At 45.0% G+C, this 15142-nt stretch overlaps 1 protein-coding gene across 2 annotated transcripts in view; it reads left to right on the top strand.

Moving 5' to 3' along the window:
• The window catches only part of rho-5 (rhomboid-5), a 59833-nt gene extending 46015 nt beyond the window's left edge, over positions 1-13818 (top strand). For both annotated transcript variants that reach the window (XM_089541006.1, XM_089541007.1), the window contains 5 exons: positions 3971-4110; positions 6035-6269; positions 6926-7026; positions 7583-7736; positions 8422-13818. In XM_089541006.1, coding sequence (XP_089397132.1) covers positions 3971-4110; positions 6035-6269; positions 6926-7026; positions 7583-7736; positions 8422-8850 — 1059 coding nt within the window. In that variant the 3' untranslated portion in view covers positions 8851-13818. The remainder of the gene's footprint in view (positions 1-3970; positions 4111-6034; positions 6270-6925; positions 7027-7582; positions 7737-8421) is intronic.
• The last annotated feature ends 1324 nt before the right edge of the window (positions 13819-15142 follow it).

The raw sequence follows: 15142 nt of genomic DNA, 5'->3' as shown, positions 1-15142 counted from the left end.
GTGATTTCGAATTGGACATGTTTTCACGTGTGTTCGGCATATGCCAGGACTCTAGAGCTGTTGCCTAAGTGGGTTGGGATAGGACACTTAGTCCAACCTGAACTCCGAGGACAGAATGAGGTTGGCCTGCATTGATAGGGTACCACATTCTAATCACTAAGAGATGACTCTCACTGAAAACAGAGCTTTTGTAAGCTGGAGGAGACCAGAGAATGAAATAAAGGTGTCACCATCACTGGCTGATTTCACATGTAAACTGCGACGAAACCGATTTTTGACACAGATCGCATCGGTTAGGCTATGCTGCCATTCACTTCAAAACAGTGGAAACCAGTCGTTTTCGGTGTAGACGTAAACAAGTTTGAATCGAGGGGCGGGAAAGTTCTTAAATTCAGTTTTCTCAGCCTTAGATGCATCTTTAGGTGCTGGAAAAACATTAACATACCCACTAAGAGCCAGGGAAGTAGGTTTTGCTGAGAACATTGATTCGATGTAGTTGTCCTCAATGATCCTTTAAGCAACAGGCTGTAGAGTCCCGGCATATAGAGAACACTCCCTGAAACGTGAAGAGGTCTCAATGTTGCCTTACCATCTGCATATGTACATAGCCTTCGCAATGTTCCAACCCGTGCTACCCCAGAAATACGGAATGTGTGACATAACTTCCGCCTGCCCCCACTCGGGTGACTCACACGGCAACGACATCTTTCCTGGAAGTGTAATAGTAGACCGGACGAAGGCTTAAAAGTTCGTCCCGTGTCGCCTTGTTCACACCTCCTGAAGAAGGCACCAAGCCAGCCCCAAAGTATTGGGTTTCTCATTGTGATATTTTCTAGTGGAATGTTATGTCCTTCTTTGTCTAATTCATCTCCCAAACAGTGAGATTTCTGTCGTAATGTTCACATTCAGAGGAAGCACTGATGTAGAAAATTATCAGGCCTGCAGGGTAAAAAAGTAAGAAGTTTAGTTGGCCTTAATTTCAGTAGGTGTTTTACTTCTACATCAAGGCCTAAGATATGGTAATAGAAGGGCCAATGTAGCAGTTCTAGTATTTTGCATTTCAATTAATGTGTATGCTTAGCAAACTTCCCACAAGTTCTCACTGATGTTGTTTATGAGTGGTGCTCAGGGCACAGTCAGACGAATTTCGTATTCCCTCTTAGCACCAAAGGACGATTTGTGAACTTTTTGGATAAATGAATAAAATAAATTTCCTAGAGCGTATCAGTCAGAGTAAGCCAACCTTTGTTTTTGCCCAGTTTTTGTAATTCCTGAGCACAGCCCTTCTGGCAAGGAATCATCCAATATGTTAAAGTTCAGTCTACTCGCAGCCAATATATATATACATCCCTAGGGCCTCCCTAGTGGTAGAAAGAAATGCACTTGATTACTGTGGGGCTTAATGTGTTTGTGAGCACACTAATGTGTCAATAATACTGCTGTCACACGGGCACTTTCGATCGCGATCGGTCTCGAGCGCGGTTGAAGTTTCAAGCGCGATCGAGATGGACAGCTGCTACATGTATCCACTCGATCGCGATCAACTAGTTGAAATGCTACATACGAGATGGCGCTGCTTATACTATCATCATCACCATTGATTTTTAATAAATTTATAATAACAATAGTTAATAAAACTTTCTTGTGAAAATATCAAACTATGAGCAAAAAAAGCACCTTAATTACTTTCTGCTGCAACCAGCAGTGGGCTCGATAGCGAACAGCAGCAAAACAACGCTCGGTGCACACGTGAACGGTAGCGCCATCTAGTGACAAGGCGCCAAAGCACATCAACGCTGTGATGAAGAAGTTTTCTTCCGTAATTACTGGTAGCTAGGGTCAGTGCATTGCAAGCCTTTTTTTCGTTCCAAGAAGAAAAACTGCAAATAATAGAAAATGTAACAACTGACTAAAAGCAAGACAACTGCTTCGCCAGGTGTCGCTCTTGCGAGGTAAACACACTGCATTTAGTTAGGCCTAAGAGCTTGAAAATCGCCAAATTATCTGAAAAACAGGGGCTAGTTGTCGCTTAAATCTCTACGCGTGGGCGAGAGTGTGCGAAATAAAAGCGAACCGCTACCATTTGAGCGAGCTATCGCGTCGAAGAATCCAGCGGTGACATGTATTTATTCCGAAGCGGGCAAGCAGGGCGCCGCCATCTTGTCAACGCATCCCCTCGATCGTGCTCCATGCGCTCGAGCAGGATCGCGGTCGATCGCGATTGAATTCGCCGTGTAGCAACGCCGGATCTGCATCGAGTTCGATTTCGATCGACTCGATCGCGATCGAAAGTGCCCCGTGTGACAGCAGTATAACATGTTTGCAGTACCTTTGCGCTTTAAACAGTGTTTTGCTGGCCTCATTCCAGATTTGAGTGCGCCAATATTCGTGCCTACTTTTATAACAAATATGGGACATAATGTAGCCATTCTTCCTCTCTGTAGTACTTCATTGCAACAAGGCTCTACTATACTATTAAAGTATCTTTTAGCACTTTTCTGGAACAGCACGCATGTTTTAGGGGGTGTGATGGGGGGCAAAGACGATAGCTGTAACTGCAGTTACATTATCTGTGTCATGGTGAAACCCTGATGACGTTAACTTGTCAAGATTACTTAGATGTTTTGTCTTAAGTAATCTTTTAGTATATTGAGATCAATCAGTCGTGTTTTAGCTTTTCAAGTCTTGAATGAATGTACCTGTTTTCAAAATATTGCTGCTTTAGTCATTGTTGCACTGACATTCATAAGTTGTTCAGCGGGCAGTTTACTATGTTCTTAATGTTCATTTATGGCTAAGTTTTGGAATAATGTAAAAAATATGTATCTAGAGGAATTTCTATAACTTCTGCATGATCCGTATGAGTAGTTACAGAGTATTAATGCTCGTAACAGCTTCTTTTAAGGATTGTATATAGTGTCCCTTTTTTTCCATATTAGCCAGCATTTCCTGCGAGTGCTTTAGTGTTTCACCTGTGTTCCTAAACCAAATGTTTTAGTTGTTCCATTTTGTGTGCTTTTTGTTTTTTGTCAGGCCACTGACCACTTCTTTGACCTTTCTGTTTGGTTCCTGCACATTGATAGCATGAAGCGGTTTTTCTAATGCTCTGATCTGGCTGGATTCACTGTCACGGACTAAGGTTTCAGTTGCATTGGTTTATGTGTGTTGGTCTATGTGCATTAATTTGTGTATGTTACTTATTTGCATTGATTGTACTCAACATCTGGTGACTAAGCTTTGTGCCCCAACCATGGATGCTGCTGAGCCGATTGTGACAAGGCATTTGGCATTTTAGCATGGCTGAAAGTGTTGTGTCAAAAATTGGCTTGTATCTTTGCATCCATCGGTTTTCAGACTTTGTGTTTGTTTATGTACTGGCATTATGTTTGTATATTTGTTTGCATATACTTGTGTATCCTATCAGCAGTATGTCAGTATACTTTTATGTTTGTTTTATATTATACTGTTTTTATGTATTTTGTACATATTTGTGTATCTTATCTGCAGTAGATTATTGTGCAGAAGCAAACTGCTCTTTAGCAATCATCTTTCCTGGAGTTGAGTTTCACCTAATGTGTTAGGAATTGCTCGAGTCTTCTTTTTTAGCCTACTTAGTTTTATTGCAAAGAGGTTAGACATTAAATAAGAAGTTGATCACAGTTACTTTTTGCATCAAGAGAATGGTTATTCAAGAAAATAAATATACTAGCATTTTTTTTGTTCTCTTTATTTCTATCTATAAAGGTATTTTGAATGCGGCTCTCTATGGGCAGTTTTAAATAAATTGCTGCCTCTAAAGAATAGCTGCCCCATGCATCTTGGAAGGTGACGTAGATAATTTGTACTGCATGCTTCATGGAGACCATACTCTTTCTCTCTGTTGCTTTATCTTTCTTTTTTAACATGTTCTGAGCTAGAACTTGCATGTTTCTAAGACTTGCGGTACTGATGCCGACTTCCTGGCCCACAGGAAGTGATCTCGACGTGGAGGAAGTGGAATGTTAGCCAGCCGGGACCACCACGGTGGGTTGCTGACCCGTCAGCCGTTGGTCAGGACCGAGGCATGACACAGCGCCGCCTGTCAGGCTCCGTCTGCGGTCAGGACCCAAGGTCAGAGCTCAGGACTGCCTTGCCGGGTAGTTTTTCTCCCCACTAAAAAAAAATGTCAATCAATGTGCAGAAAGCAACTCTCAAGACTGCAGTGCACACGATGTCGTTTATGATGATGATGATAGTGCGGTTGTTCCCTTGAAACAGGTGGGCATCTTTGGGGGGAAAAAAAAGCACGCTGATCGGATATACAGAGAGAAAAAAAACAATGAAGAGAGAAAAGCAGTGAACGCACACATAGCAACAGAACAGTATCAATGATCGCACTAGTGTCCACCACTCAGTCAAGCAGCGCTTCATTGCTGCGACTGCCGCTTTGCTTGCTGCTGTCGTTGTGCTGCTCTCGTGTTTGCTGCTCTTGTTGGGTGAGCAGAAACCCCGCGCTTGTGGGAACATAGGGCCCGCCTGCAGTAGTGTTGGCAGCTTCTCGTAGCTCTGGACAGTGTGTTCTGTTGTTTCGTCCTGCGTCCCGCACGCCTTACACAGGGTACGTTCAACTACAGGGTCGAAGCACCTGCGGTAAGTAAGCATTGGCGTGGCACCCACGCGCGTGCCTTGAACGATAGGCGGCTACCGATGCTGTTCTAGAGGCTCTGGACGCAGATGCTTCGCTTGCCTGTATGGTACAACTCCAGCATCGATTTCATCTCCATGGAAGCTCCCCATGACTCTCAGTCCTGCGCTTGCACTTGGACATCAACCACCTTGATCCATTTCTTCGCGCTGTCGACCTGTACCTCATTGCTGAAGAAACCGAACTTGCGACAAATGTGTTGGAGTCACTTAACCACTTCGTCTGCAGGCAGTTCTGGCTTGCGTAGTAAAAACTTCGCGTGCCCACCTATCCTTATGCATGAGGCGTAGCCTGTAGTGATGCAAAACTATTGGAAAATTGACTATCGATAGTATCGATAGTTTTTCTGAAATTATCGAGAGTGTAGAAAAACTATTGATAGTGCTACTATAGATAGTAATACTATCGATAGCAGAATTGATAGTAGAACTATTGTTAGTGTTGCTATCGATAGTATTACTAGCGATAGTTCCCCTATGATAGCAGCAATATCGGTAGTGAAACTGCCGATGGTAAGACTATTGATAGTAACATTATTGATATTGCGCATTTGTTGGCCAGTGATATAACCAAAACGTTTGTGAAACCTGATTGGTTTCATGGTCTCCTAAGGCTTAACGTCCCAAAGAGACTCGAGCTATGAGGGATGCCGTAGTGAAGGTCTTCGGGTAAGTTTCGATCAGCTGTGGTTCTTAGACGTGCACTGGGACAGTTCGGAAAAATACCTGGAACTGCATCTGATGAAAGAACAAACAGCACAAGTTGTGCTGGCTTACACGACACTATCGCACACTGCAGACGTCGTCTTGCTGATGTAACCGCTGCAGAAATGCTTTTCGCACGCATGCTTCGCAACTAGGACATTCGGACGCTAAAATTTTATCCAGCAACTTTACGTAGGGAATGTCTGCAGAGCTCAGTGATGCGTAAGCAGCGAAAACGGGCGAGTCCTGTCAGTTATTCATACCATCACCGCCATAGCACACACTCTGGAAACCAGGTTTAAGATGCAGTGGGTAAGCGTGGTTGGTTTTATAGAATCGATAGTACTATATATAACAGGTAGTATCGATAGTACTATCAATAGTACTATCGATAGTGCACTATTGATAGTACTATCGATAGTACTATCAGTAGTCTTTTTTACCATCAATAGTTCGATAGTGACTGAACTATCGATAGTATCGATAGTTTTGCATCACTAGTAGCCTGCAGTCAGGCCATCTGATCCACTTTCGCAATGCCATCTGGTGTGGGCAAGTGTGACCAGTGGCCAGCTGAATGGTGTGTTTAATTAATGAAAGGTCAGTGTAGGCAAAGTTGCGAGACAAAATATGCTCTTGTGTGCAGGTACTGCGAGGAGCCGGCGTCGGTGTTCCCCTTCGAGTGGCCCGATGACATCACCAAGTGGCCCGTGTGCCGCCGCTCGCACGCCAGCCGCAAGGTGCCCGACGCGCACATGTCGTGCGAGGTGGTCGGCCGGCCCTGCTGCATTGGCGTGTACGGCGAGTGCCACATCACCACCCGCGACTACTGCGACTTTGTCGGCGGGTTCTTCCACGAGGAGGCCGCCCTCTGCTCACAGGTCAGCCACCCGACACCCACTCGAAGTCTCTCTGTACCCTCACTCGTAACTTGGCAGAAGGAAAAACTGACTGGCGGTTACCATGTCTCTGTAACGCAAGATTCAGGGACAGCTATAATTTGCAATGCTGCATGGGTCGTTCGCTGGTCATTGAGTGGCGCCCTCTATGCGCAGAGGCCCGAATGGTACTAGCACTAGTTTAGGCTGCTGCACACAGAGGGCGCCACAAATGCTTGCTACGCAAGCAGTGCTGCTTCCCTTTTCTTCTCCTTTTTGTTACGCCAACGACGCCGCAGAAGCAGGAATTCTGCCTTTAACAGCTGTCGCTGTAAAACAGAAACAAAAGCTACATTCCTTTGGATGCAGAAGTTAATGCTGTTATCACAGTTTCATGCAGCGGTCATGAAAGAATGCTGCCACAAACAGATTACAGGAAGCCTGTAGGAAATCGGCCAAATGCAGACCGAAAGCCAGTCAGTGGCACCAAAGCCATTCAGCGCTAAGTGCGTGCCTGCATTGCCTTTGGCCATCAATAGATTGTCAGTGACTGAAACTTTTGTTGAGGAGCAAGCATTGGGGTAGTTGGCCGGTGAGGGGCTTTTCTGTGCTGCTTGTTCACGTTGGTGTTCATTGTTGGCCTTTGGTGGAACATGCAGGTCTCCTGCCTGAACGACGTGTGTGGCATGATTCCATTCGTCAACCCTGAAGTGCCTGACCAGTTCTACCGGTTGTGGACTTCGCTGTTCCTCCACGCAGGGTGCGTAGACAACCCTGATGTCTTCTGTTCTAGTCTTGCTGCGGACTGTTGACAAGCGTAGTCCTTGTAGATGCACAAATGCAACAATGCAGTGCATAAATCAAATGCTTTCCTGGTGCATAAATTGAGCACAGATTAATGAAAGCATAACATCCGGCTCCACAAGACACAGCTGTTGTGAGAAAGTTTAACTAAGAGCTACAGACTACAATGAAATGCAGTTTTCTTTGAAGGAGTAATTCTTTACTTTTTGTGTGTTGTGACGTGATTGTGTTTACTGTACACCTCATGCAGTGTTTCAGTTTTGTTTACTTTCTTGCTTTTTTACCTCCTTGATGCAGATGTATTCTATTGTTTATATGATCTAGTTCCCTGATGAGTTTAAACTGCATTTGTAGAGTCTGCCAGAGTGAATAACACTAAAAGATAAGCTATGCCTTTGGAAATGACAGAGAGCAGTGTTCTGCGGGACACTCGAAAGCCTGCGGGTCTGTTTCACTGCACGGGCTAGAAGCATGCAGTGAAGCTGACCTCCGTCCACTTTCTCTGCCTGCAGGATCTTCCACCTGTCGATAACTGTGATAGTGCAGCTGTTTGTGATGCGTGACCTGGAGAAACTGGCGGGCCCCGTGCGCACAGCGGTCATCTACATGTGCTCCGGTGTTGCTGGCAACCTGGCCAGCGCCATATTTGTTCCCTACAGGGCCGAGGTGCGCCACTTGGCTTCCTCTCTTCCGTGTTTCCCTCTCGATGTCGTTTTGCCTTGTTGTTTGTGAAATTTGGTTGTAGGGCTTGCTGCTGTGTTGACATTCGTTCGTCAGAAAAAGACATATTTACTGCTGAGAAATTCAGAATTGAACGCAGAATTCATTGCATGGAAGGGGACAGACTGTGGTGTAGCCCGAGAGATCCACAAAACGAAAAACTACTAGACACCATCTCAGTTTGCATCTGAAAATTCCCACTGCTGGCAATACCTGTATTTCATTTTTTTGGACTTTTAAAGCTTATAAGAATTCTCTTCAGTCTCTTTGTCATTAGAATGAGGTAATCAGTCATTATGGACAAACTTCAATTCGTTCTCAGTGATACTTAATGGGGGAGCTCTGGGGGTTTATAATAAGTACCGCTAGGGCAGAGCAGTTTCTGACAGTAATTGTAAGTTGTGGAAAATTCAAGTGCTAGCAAACAAAGACACAAAGGGGGGGTGGGGACTCTATGTCCTTACCTTTGGGTCTTTGTTTGCTAGCGCTTGAATTTTCCACCATGAACGTGTACCAACTTGCTCAATTTTCTGCCCTGTTGCAAGTAATCGTAACGCTAGTCCCACTTGTGGCCAGCGACCACCTCAGCCTCAGTTGAGATGTGTTCCACATCATCGTCCCCCCCTTGCAGGTGGGTCCGGCGGGCTCCCAGTTCGGCCTGCTGGCCTGCCTGTTCGTGGAGGTGATCCACTGCTGGCAGATGCTGAAGCGGCCCAGCGCGGCGCTGCTCAAGCTGGGCGTGGGCGCCGCCGTGCTCTTCCTGCTGGGCCTGCTGCCCTGGGTGGACAACTACGCGCACGTGTTCGGCTTTGTGTTCGGCTTCCTGCTGTCGTACGCGCTGCTGCCGTACGTGTCGTTTGGCAGCTACGACCGGACGGCCAAGGTGGCGCTCATCTGGGCCTGCCTCATCGTGTCAGTGGCGCTGTTTGTGGGTCTCGTGCTGCTCTTCTACGTGCACCCCATCTACGAGTGCTCCTTCTGCCACTATCTCAACTGCCTGCCGCTCACCCGGGACCTCTGCGACAGCCACCGCATAAACATCACCCGCCAGGACACGTGATCACGGCCCCCCTTCCTCCTTGTGTTGAGCCACGGCTGGCAGTGAGGATCACCGCGACTCGGCGTGATCACCGGAGCCTGCGTCTGGACCATGTGGTGCAGCGCCCCCCCACCGGGGGCACCACAGTGTGAAAACAGCCCCCCCGCACCGGGGGCACCACACGACAGCACCCGAGCAGCAACTCGCCTGACAACGGTCGATGAAAGCGCGCCGCATGGGACGAGACGAGAACCATGTCTTGTCTCTCCCTGCCACGCACGTTTTTGAACGCAGCAATATGGCAAAAGCGTTGCGAGAAATCGAGAAGATGCCTGCCTGCCGTCAGGGCCAAGCTACCGTAAGCAGCTCGTGCAATCGAGTCGCTCCGGGAATCGACTTTGACAGTTTGGACGTAGGTTTTGCAGTGAAAAGACGAGAATCAAAGGGCCAAACAGTCTGAGTCAGTTTGAAGGTGATCGGTTTTTTTTAATGTTTTAGTCTGAAGGGGGTTTTAAAGTGCTCCATCATCACAGCTTATTTTAATGAAGAAGAGTGTCATCCTTAAACCTCCTCCATGTTGGACCATCACTTTCATACACCATCAAAGATACGTCGCCCTCTCACGGTCAGCATGCAGCTGGTCGCCTTCAAATTGCTTCAGACTGTGCAGTCTGACGGCAAAAGAGCCGATAGGCACTACCTGCTGAGATAGCGCAGAGGTGATCTGCTTACTCTGCCTGCGGAACGTTCATGGTTTGACTTTGCCCGATAAGGTCCTGTGACCATTGAGCATGAGCATACTGTTTCAAAGGAAAGCAAAGGAACTCGCGTGAACCTTTAGGAAGCAGTCGGAAGAAGTGTTCATAAGTACGTTCGGATGCTAGTGGTCGTTTACTTGCTCTTAAGCAGCATTGGTGTTACACAAAGGAGCGCAGTTGTCGCCATAAGGTAGAGCGAGGTCTTTGGCCATTCTTCGTTTGAGGCGGAGATCGCAAGTTGGTCACAAGCTAGAGAGCAAGCTCGAATGAGCGCTGTTGGCGAGTTTGTTGAGGCGGGAGTGTTTCGAATCCCGAAGAAGAGGGGAGGAGCAGTTTTGCACCTTGTGTTCAGTATTTCGGTTTGAATGAAAGATGCCGTGAGGAGACCTTGGCAGACCGGTGTCACAACTTAGCAGTGTTGTACTATCTAGTTTTCCACCAGCATCCGCGACTGACAGGGTTGCATTCCAGACTGTTTTGATGGACAGGCAGTGATGGGGTCTGTGGAGTTGCTGTTGTTTACGCAGTGTGTGATGGTGAGTCTGCAAAGTGGATGGTGTTGTTGTTGTTTTCGTGGACTTTCTCCGTTGCTTTCTTTTACTTTCGAGGAACTGTTGTTTGGGGAACCGACGAAAACTGCTGGAAGGGCAGGGGAAAAAAAAAAAACTCCCGCACACATCTGCTACTTTGGAGAGAGAGTTGAATTGTCAACGTCCTGATGCGAGGGAAGTGCTTTCGATGTCGAAGACGATGATGCAATTCTTCGTCTTCCAGAAAAAAAAAACGCCATCCAGCAGTTAACCGCAGTGAGAGCAGCTCTTGCTCGGTCAAAGGGAGTGTGTGAGAAGGGACTTGTTGACGTGGTGTTTTTCCGCTGGGATGTGCGTCTTTGTGCAAAGATTCTTGCCTGTAGCTTGCTTTGTGTTCGGGGGTTGAGAGGGAAGTGTTTGAAAACCTCCTCTGGCTGTCTGCTTCCTTCATTTTTTTTTTTTACTGTGTGGTTGTGTGGAGCGGAAGGTTGTAGCCATGGAGATGATGTGGTGCTTGGTTTAAAAAAAAAAAAAAAACTCCAATATATTACTCGTTTTTCTCCTCTTTTTTTTTTCTGCGGATGTTTTTTCTAACGTGTGGTTGACATGTTGGCCGTTATATTCTGCGCTTATTTTGGAAGGCAGTCGTGCTCCTTCTTTGGTAATGGCGAGCTGGCATCAACGGCGTCAATGTCTGTGAGCGGCCTTTTCATTTTTTTTTTTTTAGAGTGAGTATAATGTGTTTTATGAGTGAACTATTACTCTTTGTGCCTGCCATTTTGATTTATGTCCTCCTAGTGTGGATAAACAACTCTTTTTACTTTCCTTCTTTCATGAAAACTTTTTACTCTGTATTTTGATGACTCGCGCGCAAATTGTGCCCACTCTCCTTTTTCTTTATCTACCTGTACCAATATTGAAAAGAATTTTTAGTCTGTAAGTGTCAAATTAGGTCACAGGAGTGTGATTGTTTTGCATTATTGTTTAGAGTGTAGTTGTGATAATGTTTATTTAGTTCATGTTCCCATCTTTTAGATGTTTATTTAGAACTTTTTTTTTTTTCAATCTAGTCACACAAACGCTGACCTTGCAATTTTCCACGATTAACATGCCATGTCTTGGGCGTCGGTGTGCATTGTCAATCATTTGTCTTTTTATTGGTGGTTGGGTTGAGCTTTATTTTTTTCAACAGGGATGAAAGCAAAGTCTTGGTACTGCGTTTTCGATTTGTCGCGCAGCAAATTTTACAGCTGTAGCCATCCCATTCCATTGCTGAAGCAGTAATTTTGGCTTCTAATTGTTTTGTTTTTGTGAGGATAGGTTTGTATTTGCTCTTTGGTGCGGTTTGTCTACCTCGCACTAGTAGTCCGTTTAATTAGGGCATACTAGCTACTTATCCGCGGCCCTGCTTAAATTGTCGCTCTGATGGTCTTCAGAATGCTTGTTAAGGCATCTTCAGTCGGATCACAAACGCTTTGTGTACCAATGTGTACGAATGTGTTCAGATTTGTTCCTTAGTTTTGTGTTCACACGTGGTCTATGAAGTGCATGCTCCTTTTGAGAAATCTTTTCAGTTCTAGGCCCTGCAATTTTGGTTTTACTAGATTTAGTCGTTTGTCATCATTATGATGTTTCGTTAAATATGGCACGGGGATGGCATGTGAAAAATGGCTTAGCTGTTCGCTCATTTTTCCTGTTTGCCATGTCATCATCACGTTTTGAATAAGGATTTTGGTCCGGGCTAGTTGGTCCATTGCGATCAACAGATTAAACGAGCTCGAAGGATTGGAAAAACGAACGCACGCAACACAGGACGGGTACTGTGTTATGTGTCCCAAGTCCTGTGTTGTGTGTGTTCTTTTTTTGTGTCCTCTTTCCTTGGCACTGGTTTAATCTGCCATCATCAGAGTTGGGACATTAATTAATTTACATAGCTTGTTCAAATGAAAGAACCATTACCAAATGTAATCTTGCCCAAAGTTGACATATTGATGTCAGACATGTGAGACATTTCAGCTCAAGTAAGTGAACAGCTTAATCAGCGAAAGCATTTATGGTTGTTTACATTGCCGTCTCATTGCAGCATTGCTATTTGGTGGTTAGGTTACATTTTACAACCGCAAACGTCCTTGTTTTCTGTTGTCACTTGCTGCAGTAAATTGCGCAGAACAGAAATACTGATAAAAATATGTTAGCATTGTTGCTTGTTTCCCGTTAGATTTATGTACTCAAGTGACAATATTCCAACTTGCCAGTATACCGAGTGTCATACACAATGTCACGGATACGGAAGCACATATGGCTGTTCATGTGACCTGCGCTCTTTATGACGGTTGTGCCCTTTGTTGTGACAGATTGTTGACATTATCTATGCCATGTTTGTTTATGGTTATCTTAATATGCATGCGGGATACTGCATGGTGTACAGTACATCCAAAGGTGTTTAATGACAAGGCCTTGTTGCGGGCCGATGGCAATTTAGTTACGAGACCTGAATGAGAAGTTGGCTTCTTTCTTTAATATATATTCTTCTTGTGGCATTAAGGAGGGATCCTGAAGAGATTTTTTTTTGAGGTTACAGAGTAGGATGTGCGTTCAGTTTACATGGACTCTACTTTTGTCCATCTTTATTATCTGCGACCTAGAACCACAGCCTAATCTTGCACTGAAAAGTATAGTTGCTCAACCTTTATGCACCCTCTGATGATGGACTATTCTTGCCAGAAACTAAGTGGAAATCATTACTGTTCGCATTTTTCAGGGTTTTCAGTGCAGCGTTTTATGTTGTGCAATGACTCAATGAACAGGTTTCGCCGGCTGGCATTTTAAAATGATTCTAAAACAATCCTTGAAGATTCTCTTCAAGGTAGTCCCTGTGACGGAACCTAACCTGGAGTTTTAAGATTTTAAAGGCGGCCTCAACCTGCCCCCCCGTTTCTGTTCCTGCTTGCCAGTAACCTTTTTTTTTTTTACTTTTTGTTGTCCCAGTGTTGCTTCATACCAATGACCTGAGAGGGAAGCTGTTGTTATGATTGGCTGTTGGAGCACGGATGTAGGCACAGTGTTGGCGACGTTTGTTTGCCCCATTTCTTTTGTTTTCCCCCCCGGCAATTGTGCGGAAAAAAAAGTGTTCAAAGAGGGAACAGGAGAGCTATAAAGAAAGCATAGTTGTTTTTCTCTGTCGTGTGAATGGGATGTGTGGTGGGTATGTATAAAACATGTACACAGTGTATATAGTGAACCGACGTAACTAACCAAAGCGAAGAAACCTTTCCCCCGTTCCCACCACCCCACAAGTGCACACCAGAGCAACACGACGACAGCCGGTTGGCGTGCCAAGGAAACAACACGGACGACGAGACTGCGTTGGCGAACGTTTTTTTACCTTTCTATGTACACACGGTGGCAAGGAGACGTGTTGCACTTGTTGCCTGACAGTGACGATGACCTACACTGATGACGATGGTGACGACTGTGCGTGTATTTTTTTCCCCCCTAAATTGTCTGGCTGTGTACCGGCAATTGCTAGCAACAACAACAAAAAAATATATTGGGCAGAGGTAAAAATGCGATGCTGGTGAAAAAAAAAAAAGGAACTAATCCCTCTTCCCCGAAAACCGCCTCTCTCTCTCCTGAGAAATGTTCTCGGTTGTAATAAATATATTTTAATAAATGCACACAATTCAAAGCAGCACTGGTGACTTGGGGCTCCCGTGTGTCATTATTTGGTTCACTGCCACCCGAGAACAAGAACGAAAGTACAGGGTTGGAAACTTCACTCTACCATCGGGTGCCTGGATATGGTGCTAGTATCTACTGCCGGTATCTGGTGCTGTATCTTACCGGTACTCACCTATGGGGCAGAAACGTGGAGGCTAACAAAGAGGGTTCAGCTTAGGTTAAGAACAACGCAGCGAGCTATGGAAAGGAAAATGATAGGTGTAACGTTAAGAGATCGAAAGAGGGCGGAGTGGGTGAGGGAACAAACGCGGGTTAATGACATCTTAGTCGAAATCAAGAGGAAGAAATGGGCTTGGGCAGGGCATGCAATGCGAAGGCAAGATAACCGCTGGTCGTTAAGGGCATTGGAGTGCATTCCACGATAAGGCAAGCGTAGCAGGGGGCGGCAGAAAGTTAGGTGGGCGGATGAGATTAAGAAGTTTGCTGGGATATAGTGGCGGCAACTGACAAAGGACAGGGTTAATTGGAGAGACATGGGAGAGGCCTTTACCCTGCAGTGGGTGTAGTCAGGCTGATGATGATGATGATCTACTGCCATGAGGTATCCAACCACGAATTCCTTTAAGGGGGGACACTGGTCTTAGACCTGTTTTCCTTAATTTTAGTCCAATCCTAATGAAACTATACCGCCTTGCTCAGTTTTTTGTACCGATTTCAACAATAGAATGACCTTTCTCATAAATAAGTGTGTTCCCAAGATAATTTTAATTAGTCATTCACTAGCACCTCGGTGTAAAAAAAAATACTCAATAAAAAATAATTTTTAACCCATGGCTACTTAGTATGGTGAGTAAAGAGTGCAACAATCAAAACCATTTTTCCATTTTACCCTCATTAATAATTTTACAGCTCTTGGAATATCAATATTCAAGGCATGAATGTAATGTATCGAAAACTTTGCGAAATTAAATTTCTGAGGAGCGATTGAACGAATCTGCTTCGATTATTGCACACACTGTGCCTTCAGCTTCCCTCAGCAAACAATATGACATCTCTATCTGTCCCAGATGTTGAGATATCGACATACTAAGACAGCCAGATGTCCAAAATTTTCATGCCAATAAATTGCCTGCTCCAGCATAAATTCAGCCCACACGATGATCTGAATTTAATATTATGGCCGAAATGCTGATTTCTTGAAGGAAAAAATTGGCACAGTTGGAAAATAATAGCTGTAGGTTCCACAAATGTCACTTTTTTAAAATGATTTTTGGTCTCAAAGACCAGTGTCCCCCCTTAAGCATGCAGAGAAACCATAAAGCATTTAACGGTATGTTTTTTCTA

Source organism: Amblyomma mixtum, chromosome 4 (genome assembly GCF_055824585.1).
Source record: "Amblyomma mixtum isolate Tamu chromosome 4, ASM5582458v1, whole genome shotgun sequence".
Taxonomy (NCBI): Eukaryota; Metazoa; Arthropoda; class Arachnida; order Ixodida; family Ixodidae; genus Amblyomma; species Amblyomma mixtum.
Note: the sequence above shows the minus strand (reverse complement) of the source record. Positions and strands in the feature narration are given on the sequence as shown.